At 25.7% G+C, this 16,670-nt stretch overlaps 1 protein-coding gene across 4 annotated transcripts in view; it reads right to left on the bottom strand.

Moving 5' to 3' along the window:
* Positions 1 to 6,678: 6,678 nt before the first annotated feature.
* The window catches only part of LOC111676098 (flocculation protein FLO11), a 252,972-nt gene continuing 242,980 nt past the window's right edge, over positions 6,679 to 16,670 (bottom strand). For 2 of the 4 annotated variants that reach the window (XM_046950646.1, XM_046950647.1), the window contains exons 7-9: positions 13,765 to 14,016; positions 10,627 to 11,104; positions 6,679 to 9,966 (exon numbers count right to left, since the gene is read on the bottom strand). In XM_046950646.1, the coding sequence (XP_046806602.1) occupies positions 9,573 to 9,966; positions 10,627 to 11,104; positions 13,765 to 14,016 (1,124 nt within the window). In that variant the 3' untranslated portion in view covers positions 6,679 to 9,572. Of the gene's footprint in view, positions 9,967 to 10,626; positions 11,119 to 13,764; positions 14,017 to 16,670 lie in introns of those variants that run through there. The other 2 variants (XM_046950648.1, XM_046950649.1) reach the window with 2 other exon arrangements.

Genomic DNA, 16,670 nt, shown 5'->3' with positions numbered 1-16,670 from the left:
CCAATTTTCTTTCTTAATTTTTAAACAAATTTCACAAAAAAACATAAACCATATAATTTAAACAAAAATTTACAACAAAAGAAAAGAAATTAACTGATACAACAAAACTCAACACTGCTACAAACAACAACACACAGCAGCCTAACTACAAAAAAGAAACGCAGCAATTATTTTTAAACAGAAAAAATGGAAATTTTAAAAACTTAATTTTTGTAAGTTTTTCTTTTAAAATTTGATTACAAACTTTTTACAGTAGAAAAAATAATTATTACAATTTTATATATAAATTCTACAAACAAAAACAAAAATATTGTAATTGTTGTAACATATTTACATACAAACATTAGAAATTTCATTTTATTATTATAATAATAATTTTATTATTAAGAAATAGGAGCTCTTTTTCTTTCATTTCACTAATTAACCACTATTATTTTTTAGTAAAATTTAAAAAATACAATTGTTTTTGTATATTTCTTTATAAATTTCCCTTTTCTTTTCAAACTTACTTTTGTTGTACTTAAATTTTAAAGCTACAAATTATTACTATTTTTATTTGCTTCTTAAAAATTTGTTTTTATACAAATTTAATTTTTTAATGTATGGCAAAAGAAATATTCTAAGTTTTTCTTAAATGAAAAAATGAGAAACAGTTTTTTTTAAATAAACATTATTTTTTGTATTTTTATTAACCCCACCTAAAAAATTTCATTGATTTTTAATTTTACATAAATTCATTTATTTTCTATATTTATCTCATTAAATTTAATTTTACGTTTCAAACTTATGTTTTTATTTCTATGTAAAATTGCTTTAATATCTTTAGTAATGAATTAAGTAGTTTATTATACATTACTTCATTTATTTCTTTTTATTTTATAATTTTCCTTCCTAAAAAAAATACCTCATTCACTTGTAATTAAAGATTTATTTGGTCTTTATTTTAATTTAACATATTGCTTGTAGTGTTATGATGATAAATAACAAAAAAAGAAAAGAAGAAAACATGAATGTTAGAAATGTTTTCCAAAACGGAATTACAAATGAAGTTTCATTTTAAGCTATCTATTATTTAGACTTTTTTCAAAATTTTATAATAAATTTGAGAGAAAAAACAAAACATCACAAATGTGCAAATAAAAGGAAATAATAAATATTTGACTTATTTTTTTGAAATACTTATATATTAGTTTTATACTAAGGTCATGGAACTGTATAAATGTAAGAGTTAAACAAATGTTTTCTTTTAGGTTAAGAAGGGTTATACACCACAATAAGATCAATTATGATTCCCTTCATAGAGAGTGAAGATCCAAAGACACTAAAAGAAAACAAAAAATAATGAAAGAATCTAGGTTGAGAGAAGACATGAATGGAAAGAGGTCGTCTATTCTTAAGGGATTTCTGAGAAAATCTGATGGGTCGATTATGTTTGGTAAACGAATGATTTCAGTCTAGCAAAGGTTGAAGTTAACAAAAACCACATTGGATGAAGATTATTATTGAATAAAACATTCATTATTTATAAAGTTTCCAAGCGATTGCTTTAAACGCGTCTGGAGCTGCAACCGAGATACATAATCGATGCATTAGTCTCTCATTAATACTTAGTCGAAAAAAATACTAACTTCTTTGATAAAAACTAAAAGACAAGTTAAGTCTTGCAGTTTTCGTCATGGAATCTATTCTCCAGCCAAAAAAGTATAGAACTGATTACTACACCTTTTTCCAAAGCCATAAAAATTTTCACTTTCAAAATCCTTATGATTTAGTTCCTGATTTCGAAAACCATTCATTTAGAAAAAAAATTTTGTCTAAAATTTATATTTTTCTCTGCAATATTTTTCAATTTCTTTTTAAACAAACTTTATTTTTTTATTTCTTTTAATTTAAACAAATTTTAATCATAAACCCTTAACTGAGAGCTCCTTTATAATATTTAAGAAAACAACTTACATTACATTTTGTGTAAAAATATTCAGGCTTTGAAATCTCAAAGCAACAAAAAAAAACTTTGTAATTCATATCCCCCTTACAAAATTTAAAACAAATATTCTTTGTTAAATTAAATATTTAAAACATTTAACCCCGTATTCATAAAGATATGAAACGTTTATTACAAACATTTTCCATACATAATTCATACAACAAACAATGAACAACTTTATTAAGCATTTATGAATATGAGGGGTTAGTTTTTTTAAACATTTTCAGAAATTTTTTTTAATGTAATATTATTTTAGTGCTGTGTGTGTGTTCTTTTTTTTTATTATAAACTAATGTATTCGTATTTTTTTGTATACTATATTTTTAAAAGTCTTTTTTGTTTATTCTTTCCTATATTGTAATTTTAATTATGTTAATTAAAAATAACCAAATCGTTAAAAAAAAGATGTTAAAAAAAGCACACAAAATATTTATTTATATTTTTTGTGGTGTTCAATGTAATTTTAATATAGTTATGCAATATAAAATTTTAGTTAACTAACTAATTGGACAAAAAATAAACAAATTTAAAAAAATTTACAAATTTACATAAAATCATGACAATATTTAGCTAGATATTAAAATACTACAACTCTAGACATATTGTAAATAACTAAGATTTTATATTGTATAATTAAAAGAAAGCAAAAACATAATTAATATTTTTATACATTATAAAATTAAATATTAATTATAGTTTTGCTTATTATTGACTAATTAGTACTTTATGTATTGTTTTTATACAAACATGTTCATTATCAATCATTAAACAAAAACCTCAACAAACTCGTTAAGAGAAAAATTAAAAATAAAACTAAAACAAAAACAAGTTTTACTGTAAAACATAAACAATTTTGTAAAAAGTTTATATAAAATAGAAAAAAAAAACAAATATTTTTTTTTTGTAAAGCTGCTGGCACTGAGAAAAATTATTTGAAAAAATTTAAATAAAAATAGAAAAGCAGCATTTTGAGTTTATATTTTACAATTTTATTAATTCTTAATTATAAAACAGAAACACATAAATAAACAGAAAAATATATACATTTACATACATTATAAGTTTAGTAAATTGTTTTTAAACACAAAGCTGTACATGAAAAATAGTTGAAAAACTTGCAAAATGAAAAAAAGAAGTAAACAAAACTCAAATTAAATTTTGATTATTTATCTATAAACATTATAAAATTAAGTCATAACTTCAAATTAGTTAACAAACATTTTTATATATCTTAAATATCAATTAAAAACAAAATAACTTACATACAATTTCTTCATTAAGCAAACTCTGTTGCAAATTTTGAAATTAATACAATCTAAGTTATGTTTATTATGAAAGAAAAGAAGTTGCAAAAGAAATAGAAAACACCTTAATTGAACTTTATTGTTTAAGTTTGAGTACTTTTAATTTTATTATATTATAGTTTTTTTTTTTTGTTTTATTAAAAAAAAGAAATAAATAAAAACCACAAAATAAGTTTGTAATATAATTATCATTAGTTTATCACTCATTTGTAACTAAAGAAAAACATAAAAAATATGAAATGTTATAAAAAGCAAATTATATTTAAGCTCAAAGAAAAGCAAAATACTATTATTAGTTTAAATTTGTCTTTGGTTTATTACCATTATTATTATTACTATTGTTTTAAATATAGAAATTTTCTTTTAATTTTGTTTGAAACATTTGTATAATATTGTTTCCAATCATTTAAGATGACCAGTCTGGAGAAGAACTTAAACTGCAGCCACAAGTGACAAGCAAAACATATTTTTAAACTTAAAAATTAGACCTTAAATATTAACCTTTTTCCCTGGATTCTGAAAATAAACTAGTTTTAATTTAAAAAAATATATATGAAAATAATAAAAGAATTATATAAATATTTAATAAAATTTGCTAAAAATGTCTTATTTGATGCCGTCTACCTTGTTTACGCTAGGTTTCACTTAAATTTTCCATTTCTTGCACATACTTTTAGGCGCTTTTATTTGCATAAAATTAGCGCCATCTACATTTTGCCTATAGCTTGTGAAAATTTTGCAAAAATTGAGTTTCTCAATCTGGCAACGCCACCTACAAAAATTGCATATCGTTAAGAAAAACGATCTGGCAACACTGAGTTATTTTGCAACTTTTTACAAAAACGATCTGGCATCACTGGTAACGTGGTCGAAAAATCATGTAAATGTTGCCAGATTGAGAAACCGCTTTTTTTGAATTTTATTTCTACATCTATGCCACCAATAGATGGCGCTAAATTTATATCATTAAAACCGCCTTAAGATATGTGATACTTTCTGTAAATGTTAGTAAATGGTTTGTGTCTTTACTAAATTTCGTTAAACTTACCAAGTTTTTGTGATCTTTATTAAATAAATAAAACAATTGTTTATTTTGTAAGTTAATGTATTGATTTTTTTGTAATTTATTGAATTGTTCATGATACTTTATTTTTCATGTTTTTTTAAATAATTTCATGTTTTCCTTTAAATTGTTTAAATATATATATAGAGACTTTACATAAGTTTAGGTGTGTTGTTCATAAAATTGTGTTATTTAAATAAAGAAAATGAACTTAAAATAAAATAAATTTTAGAAAAGAATAATTAACAATGATTTTAAATAATTGTTTAAGGAATTATGTTACATTAAAAGGATAAAGAAAGACAATTAGGTTTACTTTTTAAAATGTGATATTCAGTTCCCTGTAATGTAATGTAAGAATACAGTACTATTTGAATCTTGAATGGGTGATTAGTTAAGCTTGAAATCAGGATGTCCAGCTCCTTTATCAGTGTTTCTGGCGGATATCGAACCTACGACCTATAGTCTAACAGACTAGGTTAGTATAACCACTAACCCCTCGGAGGTGATTAAAGGTGCAAAGACCTGGGCTCTCAAAAAAGCATTATACATTCTCATTTTGCAGATTTTGTTATAATGAATCAGGTATTAATTAATTACTCTTTGATAGTAGGCCTGACATAACTTTTTTGTTAGAGAGTTAAAGTTGGACGTTTTATGTTGAAATCATGACTTATTTTTCGTTCTTTGAAATTTTTATGTGATCTTATGGAGTTTGACTGAATTGATTTGATTGCTTATAGAAAAAAACACAATTGACCTAGTGATCTTTACTTGTCTTCTAATGTGGATGTAATAGACAACTTTACATTGTCATATAGCAATTTGAATCAGATTGATTTTAATGCCTATTAAGCCACAACCAATGATTGTTTGAACGCCAGATATGCATATTGGGTGATCACATAAACTATTGATTAAAGGGGTTATCGAATCATTATCAGATCTTTTAATAATAGTTTTATTAAGGAGGGAATAGTTGGTAGTTTTTACCAGCACTATATTCAGTAGAATATTTTTGTCAAGTGACCCAACTATTAAAATCCATGTCTTCCTATTTGGATGAAATTTGCACCAAGATTAGTACTATTGGATAGAAGATCAGACAAACATTTTTATCTGCCAAGAATTGGCGGAGTTAGAGGGGGGCCAAAGGAGATAAGGAGATTTTTTCAATTGATTGTAACTTTTCAGCTATTGCCCTAGCAAAATTACACGAAGGAATTTAATTTTTTTGTTTAAATTTAAAAATGTGCTGATTTTTTTCCTTTAAGGGTTTTATAGATACTTTATCGAAAGATCAAAAAATGGCTATATAAATTCTTTGAACAATTTTTGCTAAGAAAAGTTACACTCATTTGAAAAATGACCAAAATATCCAACTTTAAACCCTTCTAACTCTGTAAGTTCATGACCGATAAGAGTGAGAAATTGTACATGGCCTACTAGCCAATAAAACTAATTCTGGTGCAAATCATAGTGGACTACGATTTTGAAAATTGGGTAACTAAACGAAATTGTCTATATATAAAAAACTAATGTTTATGAACATTATTTTAAATGCTAGAGAAAATTAAACAATTTCGGAAAAAATATATCATGAATTTTAAAAATCTTTTAGAAAATACAAAATAAATTTTCTTTTAATAGAAAATTCTGACACTGAAAAAATATTTTAATTCTTTTTCAAAATTAATTAATTAAATTAATAATTTTTCAAGATTAATTTTAAATAAAATAACTAAATAAATAAATAACAACAAATATTAAAAAAAACTACTACATAAAAACCAAAGAAAAAAATATTAGTAATTTGTATTAATTAATAATAAATTAAAAAATAAGAAAACAAAATTAATTATTAAAAACAAAATAAATATTAAAAAAATAATTATTAAAAGTTAATAAGTGATAACAATTTTTTTGTTCTTAAAACTACAAAATTTACTTAAATTTTAATATTTCTTTTGTTTTTTAAACATTTTAAAATGTTTTTGTTTTTATAATGATTTTCTTTGTTAAACAGATTTCATTTTAACAATATTTTTGTTCAATTTGTCTTAAATGCTAATAAGTTAAAGTTTTAATGATTAAACATTGTTTTTTTTTTTTCTTTTTTTTATAATATTTTGTAATAATTTTGATTATTTTTTTATTTTGTTGTTGTTTTCATGTGGCAAATGTTTTTAACATTGATTTTTTTGTTTTTTTTATTATTATTTTTATAATTAAGGTTATTTGTTTTTTTTACAGGAAAAAAATAAATATTTTATAAATTTTAGATTTGAAGAGATTTTTTGGTTATTTTTTATATTTTTTAATTCTAATTAATGATTTTTTGTTTTAATTTTTTTGAAAAAAAGTTTTAAAAACTAAAAAGAAACAATAAAATGCAACAAAAAACAATATTTACACAATGAAAATTTATTTTAATTTTGCTGAGCAAAATTTCTAAGCGATTGATAAGTAATTTTTTAATATTTTTTTTTATTTTTGTTTTATATGGAAAATATTTTTTGAAAATTTCCATTTATGTTTTTATGTGTTTTTTTTATTTGGGGTAAATACATTGTTTATAATTTTCTTTCTATTTGAAAAAATATAATTTATTTTCTTCTTAATTTGTTTTTATTGTCTATTTCCGGTTTTTGTGTTGGGTTTAAAGGGCATTTAACATAAACTGTTTTGTATACAAAATTTTATTTTTTTTTAAATCCATGCTTTGTTTGTATATGATTATTAACTGTGTTTTCGAAATAACTCAAAGTTGTATTTTTAAAATAATGAGTTTCTAACAAGCCTGATTTGTGGTGTATTTTGTTATGATTTTTTTGTCAGGTATATCAAAATTCCACAGAGAATAGTTCTGAAGAGGCAATCGAAATTGTTGAGTATTTAATGATCTTTTTAAAAATATACATATGTTTCTATGTATATTTAACTATGTATTGACATTCTGTAATGATCTAAAATCTCTATTTAAAGTTTATAGAATCCATAAGAATTTGTTTTGTTTTCAAATAATACAAAACTGCATTTGAAAGTGTACTTTTTTTGAATCCGATTGTACCAAATCTGTATTTTTGTAAATTTCTATCAATATAAAACAAAAACTGACTTCTTCAGTCAATAAACTAATCAATATTTGTTCTTATTAATAAGCAAACAATGACGTTTTCTGTTGTTGGTAACAATACACAATTTAATTTTATGCTCAAAAACATTAAATGGGGTTTAACATTAATATCAATTTATTTTTAGATTAACTAATCTGATTATTAATTGGCATTTGTTTGTTGGTTTATTGGTATACTTTGTACTTTTAAAAATCGAATTGTATCAAAAAAGTACAATTGTACCAAATTTGCTCACCCTGCTTTATGGTTCCAATATTTAGAGCATATGGACAAGTATTGATTTGGCATGAGAGGGAATTATACAGAAACATCATTCTTTTATTTCTCTTAAACAAATCAAAAATAATTAAGAAAGCATAGTGGCTTGACCGACTATATTATACCCTACACCAGTTATAAATATTAATTGTGGTATATTTTTCATAATAAAGCATTAATCTTGAAAATAATTTTGATCCCGAGTTATTTAAGCAATTTATTGACGAAAAACTTATTTTCTAAAAAAGGTTTTATATGAAAGAAAGGAGCAAATGTGGACCGATCCCGATAAAATGGGCTGGATAGATTTGTATTTATACGACACGTCACTTTCTGAAGGGGGCTTTGTGTGAGGGCTAGGGTAAAATGAAGTCCGATCATTTCGAAATTTGGCAAGGTCATCAAGGCTTGTATAAAACATTAGTTGTGCGAACTTTTATCGAGATACATTTATATTTTACATAATTATGAGCTCAAAAGCGCTTATCGGGGGTTTCAGTTGTATGGGGGCTAGGTGAAATAATGGACCGATTTCAATAGGCTTTGTCCTTGGGCCAAAACAAACGTGTGTTCCAAATTTCATCAAATTATCTTAAAAATTGCGACCTGTACTTTGATAACAACGTTTACATGGACACAGGACGGTCGGACGGACGATATTGTTAAATCGACTCAGAAAGTGATTCTGATTCGATCGGTATACATTAAGGTGGGTATATTACTAATATTTTAATGCGTTACAAACATCAGCACAAACGCATAATACCCTTCCCACTATAGTGGTATAGGGTATAAAAACTTGCGCAATAAGGGCGTGGCTAAATTAAGCCTACTGCTGACAAATATTTCATCTTTATTACAAGGTTTTTTGAACATTTGCTTTTGACGAGGTATAAGGTGTAGGCCAAATCGTTGAACGATATTTTCCATTTTCCGTCTAGGGCTTTCTATCGTACTTTAAAGAGACATACGGATGTGGCTAAAAATACAATATACCAAATAGATTCACAAAATGAATTTAATCCTCTATTTTTATAAAATTTCTGATCATGACGTCTATAGGACGAAATTAGTACCATTATATAGAGAATTTTTAAGACATATGAGCTGACAGTTGTCTACCAAAACGACTGATTTTTTATTGATAAATATATTTTTAGTTTGCTTGAGTTTTTCTAAACATAACCTAAAAGTTTTTGTTGATATAATCAAATCCGACTCCAGCAACCAATATCCTTTCTAGATTTCATAACCTACAAGTTTATATTGCCAAGAACAAAAAGTCCTGTGCATTTATCTATATAATCAAATTCGATTATCACAACTGATCTCTTTTCTCTGTTTAGTTCAATTCTAGAACCTATAGACTTAATAGAAAATACAAAATCATAACAATTAACTTAAGTTGATTTAAGATGTTCTAAATCAAAATTGAATTATTTTTTTTGTTATTTTTTAAAACAAATCATTATCAACTACTAAATTTATTTTCTTTTCTTAGTTCTTAGGCTTTTTAATATTTAGTAGAAATATATACATACTTATAAGCTGTATATATTTATCAGTTAAAAATTTAGTAGTAAAAAGGTTATGATTTAAATACGTGTTACTTGCTATTACTTAGCTACATAATAATTCTAACAACAACATCAAAACTTTTACCACAATTATGTTTAATTTCTTTGTATTACCAAAGTATAACCCTGCATGGACCATGAAAATTGTGGATTACCATTATTAACGGTAGTTGTAGTTGATGTTGTTGTATTTGTTATAGAACTTGAACTTACCACTGGTTTATTCAAATCCTTGGGAGCAGTATGTCATTTGGCGGCTGAAGCCGATGATGGTGTGTTAATTTGATTGATATTATTTGTTGATGTTGAAGATTTTGTAGGTGAATTATTGGCAGCGCCACCTGGCGGTGCTGGTGCTATGCGTATAGGTTTGTGTCTGGGTTGCGAGGAACCCGTTGTTGTTGAAATAATATTCGATGAGGTATTGTTATTTAAGCCGGCAATCAAATCATAACCACCAGTACGAGGTATGGGACGTTTATTAGCACGATTGGGACTATTTTGATGGGGTGTAGATGATGTGGGTTGTTGAATTTGCTTGGCCGAACCCGTTGGTGTGGTTGATGAAGCTGAAATACGATCCAATTCGGTCATTGCTTCTTGAATAGCTTTTTCGAGTTGGGAATTTAATTTTCGGCTCCTTTGGAATTGATTTATTTTTGAATTTGTATGTTTGTGGGTGTTTGTCATAAGTGTGTTGGAATTTTGTTTTTTAAAAAGGTGGATTGAATTTGGGAAAAGGTAGTTGAGATGTTGCAGTTAAAGAAAAATAAAAATTAAAAGAAATAAAAATTAAATTAAATTTGTATTAAAAAAATTTAACTGAAATATAAAAATCTTGATAAAAGTATTTCAAATAAACAAAACTAATATCATAGAAAATTACTGAACAAATCTAAAAAACTTCTAAACTGAACAAAATTACTTTTATTAAATACATCAAAGTAAAATTATTTAAAATAAACTAAATGCTAAGTTTAAACAAATAATTATTAAAAATTATAAAAATAAATTAACATTAAAAAAATATATTTAAGAATCTAATTTTTGATATACGTTGAAATTGGTTCAAAATTTAAAGACTTACAATGGTTTGAATTACCAAAATATCATTACCAGTCAAACTTGGCCGTTTTAAGGAGGCTAAAGTTTTTATTTTAGCATTAAATATTCAAAATTTTGACTAAAATTACTTAAACTTTTATTGGACCTGCTTTGGAACCTAAGAAACGATAATTTCTGCTTTTTCCTATTTGATTTAAACTTACTCCAAAACATTTAACAAAATATAAATGCTCACTTTCTTGTATCCTTTTGCGCCTTATGATGAGCCTCCAGACCTTCGGAAAGACTTTGTAATAAATGTATTGCCATAATTTCGGTATTTGAACGACCACCACCGCCAAACCATTGAACCCAAACAGATTCTGATTGATTGTCGAGAATCTTAACAACTTTACCAGGCCAGGCGGGGAAACCACGAGCCGGTCCCCATATCAATTCACCCACCGAGAAAGTACGTTGTAAACTGGCTGCCAAGGGTGGTGAAGATGAAGATGGCGATACTGGCGTATTATCGACTAATTCTAAAGATTTATTAACAACACGTGGAGAGGTTTTAAGACAACGATTACGATTCTTGGTATTCGAATTTTTGGAAGGTGTCTTCAGTTGTTGCTGCTGGTAGTCCATCTGATATAGTTGTTGCTGTGGCGTGGGTGTACGAGGCGGAGGTGGTGTTATCATTAGCGTTGTAGTGGGAGAATTTTGTGGTGAATCTATAGTAGAAATACTTTTGAATAAAAAATCACAAAATCTAATATTTTTGGAAAGAAATTTTATTTGATTTTAAAGCTCATGTTGTTAGCTGTTAGAAAAGCAGAATTAATTAATACTATTTAATGGAGCTTTTAAAATGCCGTAACCAATGAATTGACTAATGAGTTTATATTTTTAGTACATACTTATGTTCTCATGTCGCCTTATAAATAATCTTCACTTTAATAAATCAATATTAATTTCAAATAAATGTTTGAAACGGAAAAAACAAAAGTGAAATTGATCGCTTCCGTTGGCAAAGGAACATCATAAATCATTGACTGTTTTTATTGGCAATAAAACAAATATGTATATACATATGTATGTTTATATGTATGTTATGTATTAAACAAAAATTTATTGGGTTCCTCTTTGGCTTTTTGCATTTTTGTTAAAATGGTTATATATAAGTAATATATTATTGTAATTTGATGAGGTTCATGAAAAGTCAGTAAATAATAGATTATTTTTCATGTGTAACTAATGATTGTTACTTCTTTTATTAGAAGTCGAAAGTATTTTTTTGGAAATCCTTTTAAAAGCATCTCTTTCAATGATTTCTATTATAATGTAAAGAGATTTTTTATAAACTAGTAAATAGAATAGTTGCTAGCATAGAGAATATGTATACCTAATAGCCAAGTTCACACGAATGCCGTGAAATAAAGCCTTGACGGCTTTATTTCACGGTGGTCTTTTTCATACACTGGAAAGACTTGAGAATGGTCTATGGTATCTCTTTACCCCGGGATTGTAATATCACTAAGGTGGAGATTTCACGAAGGTATCATGCTCCTGGGGCGTAAGACCTGTCTGTTATGTATGTTACTTAATAGTCCATGATAGTCCGGTCAATATGTCTTAAGGCAAAAATTTCTATATAAAACATTTACATTTTTTTTTTGCAAATTATTTTCGTGGACAGTCCTTAGAGAACTAAAACACTTTCTAAAGTGTTATTGCAAACAAAAATCCCTTCCCTTATTAAATATGCAGAATTTCGTTAGAAAGGTAAAATACAAAATACGTTTTATCAAAGTAGTTCCCTTTTACGTATATTTTAAGTTTTCGTTGACATTTCGGGAAAACCTTGATGATTTTTCTTTATTGCTTCTAAAGTCAAGATAACTATTAAAACCACAGATGAACATAATTTTAACCACCCATATGTGATTGCTTGTGTAAATAATAAGAAATAATGAAATAAATTGAAGAGCAATGAAATGTTATAATAAATAATTTAAAATATACAATGTTTTAATCAAACATTCACAAGGATATGAACTATTATTAAATATAAAAGAGAGAAAGTTATATAAGTTTAAGTGGGTAAAAGGGAATGGGTAATATGGCTGTTAAAGATAATATGAAGTAATGTATAAGATAGTAGTAATGCATGTATAAGGATAATTAAGGATCTATAAAGTGTTTGTGTGTGTATAAAAACTACATACATATGTGTTTATTAATTAAATAGATTCTTCTTAAGTAAGGAGTTTTCTTTAGGGTTATACAAATGTAATTTTAGTTTTATTTGCGATTTTAAACTCAAAAGCTTTTAAAATATGTATGTACCTAGCAACAACATAGTAATGACTTTTCAATGACTAATACATAACGTCAGCATTACTTAGAAGGAGACTAGTAATTCCTTATAAATAATATTGGATATTTTCGAGTATTTTTACACAATTTTATTGTGATAACTAAAAGTTGACTCAGTGAACGTAAAAATCATTTTTTTTTTGTAGTAATTACTTATTGAACTCTCTATTTGTAAGCGCACGTGGTTAGCATTTACCTTCATTGTCGGAGAAGGTTTAAATAATGACTTAAATCACATTTTTTAATTAAATTTTATAATTTTAACCCTTTAATTATTCATTTAAGTTTTTGCTGGATATATTTTCAAATTTTAGCTTAAGTTAAAATTTGTTTAACGAATAACAACTCCCAAACCCATTAAAAATCATTTTGTGGTTTAAAATTTTTCTTAAATTTTGCAATTTTTTTTCCAGCAATCAGATAAAAAACTTCGGTAACTGAGACCGCTTACAAAAAAAAATAATTTTTTTCTCATGTTCAGTACATTAATACCCATCAATTGATAGTTATTCCTACTTAAGATTTTTTTTTAAAAAGTAAGTTAGTTAATCGGGACACTCTAATATGCATACATATGTAAGTAGTAGATGTATAAAATTTGTTAGTAGTGTCATTTAATAATAAAAATACAATTCCAAAGGATTCCAAAATCATATCAACAATAAATTCTTGTGAGAGCTTTTAGATTTCAGCTTATGCTCTAGTGTATAATAATATGTTAGTGAGTATTATTAAAAATATTTAAACTTTTCATACTGTATGAGTGTCAAATTTAAACTACTGCAACAAGGATGAGTTTTATTATTACAGCAGAAAAATATAAATATAATTATATAAAGTATCAAAACTCTATATAACTTTTTAATTCTTATCAATTCCATTCAACCATAAATAAATACATATACATATGTATAAATGTGTGACTAAAATATGTCGAATGTTGTAAGTTACAGGAATTAGAGGAAAGTAGTTGATATCTGGCAGTTACTAGTACAGGGAGTCTTAAAAAACTTACCATGAGTATCAGGTTTATTGCTGCCACCATTATCCGCCTGATGATGCTGTGGATTATTTACTGTATTGTGTAGAGTCAAGTTTGTTAAGCCAGTAATATGTGTGGCAGTCGCTGCTGTGCTACCATTACTTGAAGCAGCAGCACCACCACCACCCACAACCTGATATTGAGGTGGTGTTTGTACACGACGTATTTTCGCTTCCGTTGGTTTATAAATATTTGTATTTTGATATGCGGTTGACATAACGATGCCTGCAAAATGTACAAAGAAATCCAAAAGGGAGAGTTTGAATATGAATAAAGTAGAAGGAAAAAATATATAGCAAATATTTAGAAAAGAAAACATATTTTAGTAGCAGGATTAAATCAAAGTTAAGGCAAAAATATAAGCCGTTGTAGCTCGATATAATAAAATAACAAACACTTACTTATATAACAAATACTTAATATTCTATAAGTAGTTACTGCTGCTACAGTTTGTGTCATTGTTGTTATTGACTACAACAACAATATCAGCAGAATTATTGAGTAAAGCTGACATCAACATTATTTTTAAAAAAACTTTTTTTTTATTTTCTGCATTTCTTTACATTATATAAAATTGTGTTTGCCTATCGTGAGGTTATATTCATAAATATATATGTATGTTTTATTAAGGAATCAAATGAAATCGTATTAAAAAGATGACTTCCTTATATATTAAAAACTTGTGTATAGTATTAATCTTATGGAGGAAATAACAATAGTTTTTGTAGAAAAATATTTAACCGAATCTGGAGCTAATATCAATGCTTTTAGAATATTTTTAGGACGTGCAAGTTCTACGCAATATAGTTTGAAATATATAATCTGATCTCGGGCAGATGGTGCTGATAACTATATTAATATCTTCAATTATATTATATTTTTTTTAAGGAAGAATTTGAAATATGATGCTTATATTTATATTATGTTTTATTTTATATTCACTGTCACATTTTTACAGATTTTATAGTAAACTGATCCTTAATTTTCAGACAAACAGATATGTATGAATGTACATTAGGAGAAAGCATAAGGTTCTAATATTCCCACCGGAAATGGCTTTTCTCAATATCAGTACCAATATGTGCTCGGGTCAAAGGATACAAATTCTTTTTAATGGTTTTCCATTTTATTCATTGTTTGTTTAAAATATTGAAAATTTTATAATTTCTTAAAAACAATTTAAATTTTTCATTGATTCATAATTTACTAAAGGATATGGGTCGAAGTACAAACAAGACAAAAAAATATAAAAACCTGAAAAAAAGAGTTTTTTAACATCTGATTTCAACTCACTAAATATAGACAAAAACTTTGTGAAATAGTTTCTTAGAATGAAATAAATATTTTCCTTTCATTGGGAACTTCAGCAACTTTTATTTTGGACCACCCTAATGTATATACATATGTATATAGCTATTTAAAAACATAATCTACTCAACATATCCTTAATATTCCTCTGCCATTGAATAGCTTAATTTAATGTCAAGCTTCATTGAAGTTTATACATTTTGTAACAAATGTAGAAAATAAGTCATTGTTGGTTTTATGGTATATGAATTGTTAAAATTTGATACTATAATAAATGAATGTGCCTGTTACAGTTAGCTGGCTAATAGTGCATGCAATTTACGACACTCAGTATAATCAGTATAAAAATAAAAATAAAATATACAAATTCTTCCCAAATCAGAGGAAAATGTGTAACAGTTTGAAAAAAAACTTTAATTTTTTAATTTTATGTATTTTTTATGACTGTAAAATTATGCGATTTTATTTCATCATGACTAACATTTTCATTATTTAATGTGTCAGTTTAATGATTATCTTTTCATAATTGTAAAATTCGTATTAAAACAATGTCCTTTAGGACATTTGTTTTACCCTGAGTGCTTTTTAAACATTTTAAGAAAACATATTGGGTCATGTAAGACATACACTCTTGCATTTATTTACTTTTTATTCTTGTCTGTCCTAATCTTTGAAATTCTTATACATTTACTTAGTTATTTGTTATTTTATGTATTTGGTTTTTATTACAAGGTCCTTTTTATATTTTATGTGTATTTTATTGCTGTATATAAAAAATAGATAAATTTTTTGTGGCCTTTTATATTCTCATGAAGGACGTTTAGGTTTGAATGCCTTAAGGATTAAGTTTAATATTTTTTTATTTTGGTATTTATCATTGCAAATTTGTATTTTATTAATGTTTTCGTCGTAGTTTTTTTCTCTCGAAAAGAACAAAGTAATAAATCATATGTTTTAAAATAAGTCTTCTTTGTTTTTGTTTTTTCAAATAAGAATGGTCCGAAATCGCACAATTTAAATTCGGTGATATCTTCAAAACTAATTGAACAAATAAAATTATATTTTATATTTGAATAACCTAAAGACTCCAAATTTTATTCCAATTAATAGATTTTTATTTGTTAATTTGGTTCTGAAATATTACCTTCATATAGAAAAATAGACGTTTTAGAATTATATACGCTTGGTACCAAATTGACATGAAAGTGTTCATAATTTTTCATTAACATCTGTTGTCAAAGTATGTACGAATAGTTGTCGAATTAACAACAATAAAATCCTAAACACAGATTCGATTTAACATTATGTAATCAATGATACGCTGCTATGCTCTCAAACATAACGTTGCGTAGTAGGAATTATAACAACGTATTGCCGAAATGATACAACCCGTAATCAATATGACAACAATGTATCGTTAAAATTTAACATGGGTTTGGGTTGTTAAATGAAAATGTTATATTAGACAATATTTTTTAATTTTGTTTGATTTTTTAAAGAATTGTTTTTGCAATATGGAATGCAGAAATTGGATTTAATAAATTAAGATAAGTTTGCCTTTGCCGGTCAAC

Source organism: Lucilia cuprina, chromosome 4, assembly GCF_022045245.1.
Source record: "Lucilia cuprina isolate Lc7/37 chromosome 4, ASM2204524v1, whole genome shotgun sequence".
In the NCBI taxonomy this organism is placed as follows: Eukaryota; Metazoa; Arthropoda; class Insecta; order Diptera; family Calliphoridae; genus Lucilia; species Lucilia cuprina.
This window is presented reverse-complemented; position numbering and strand designations above follow the sequence as displayed.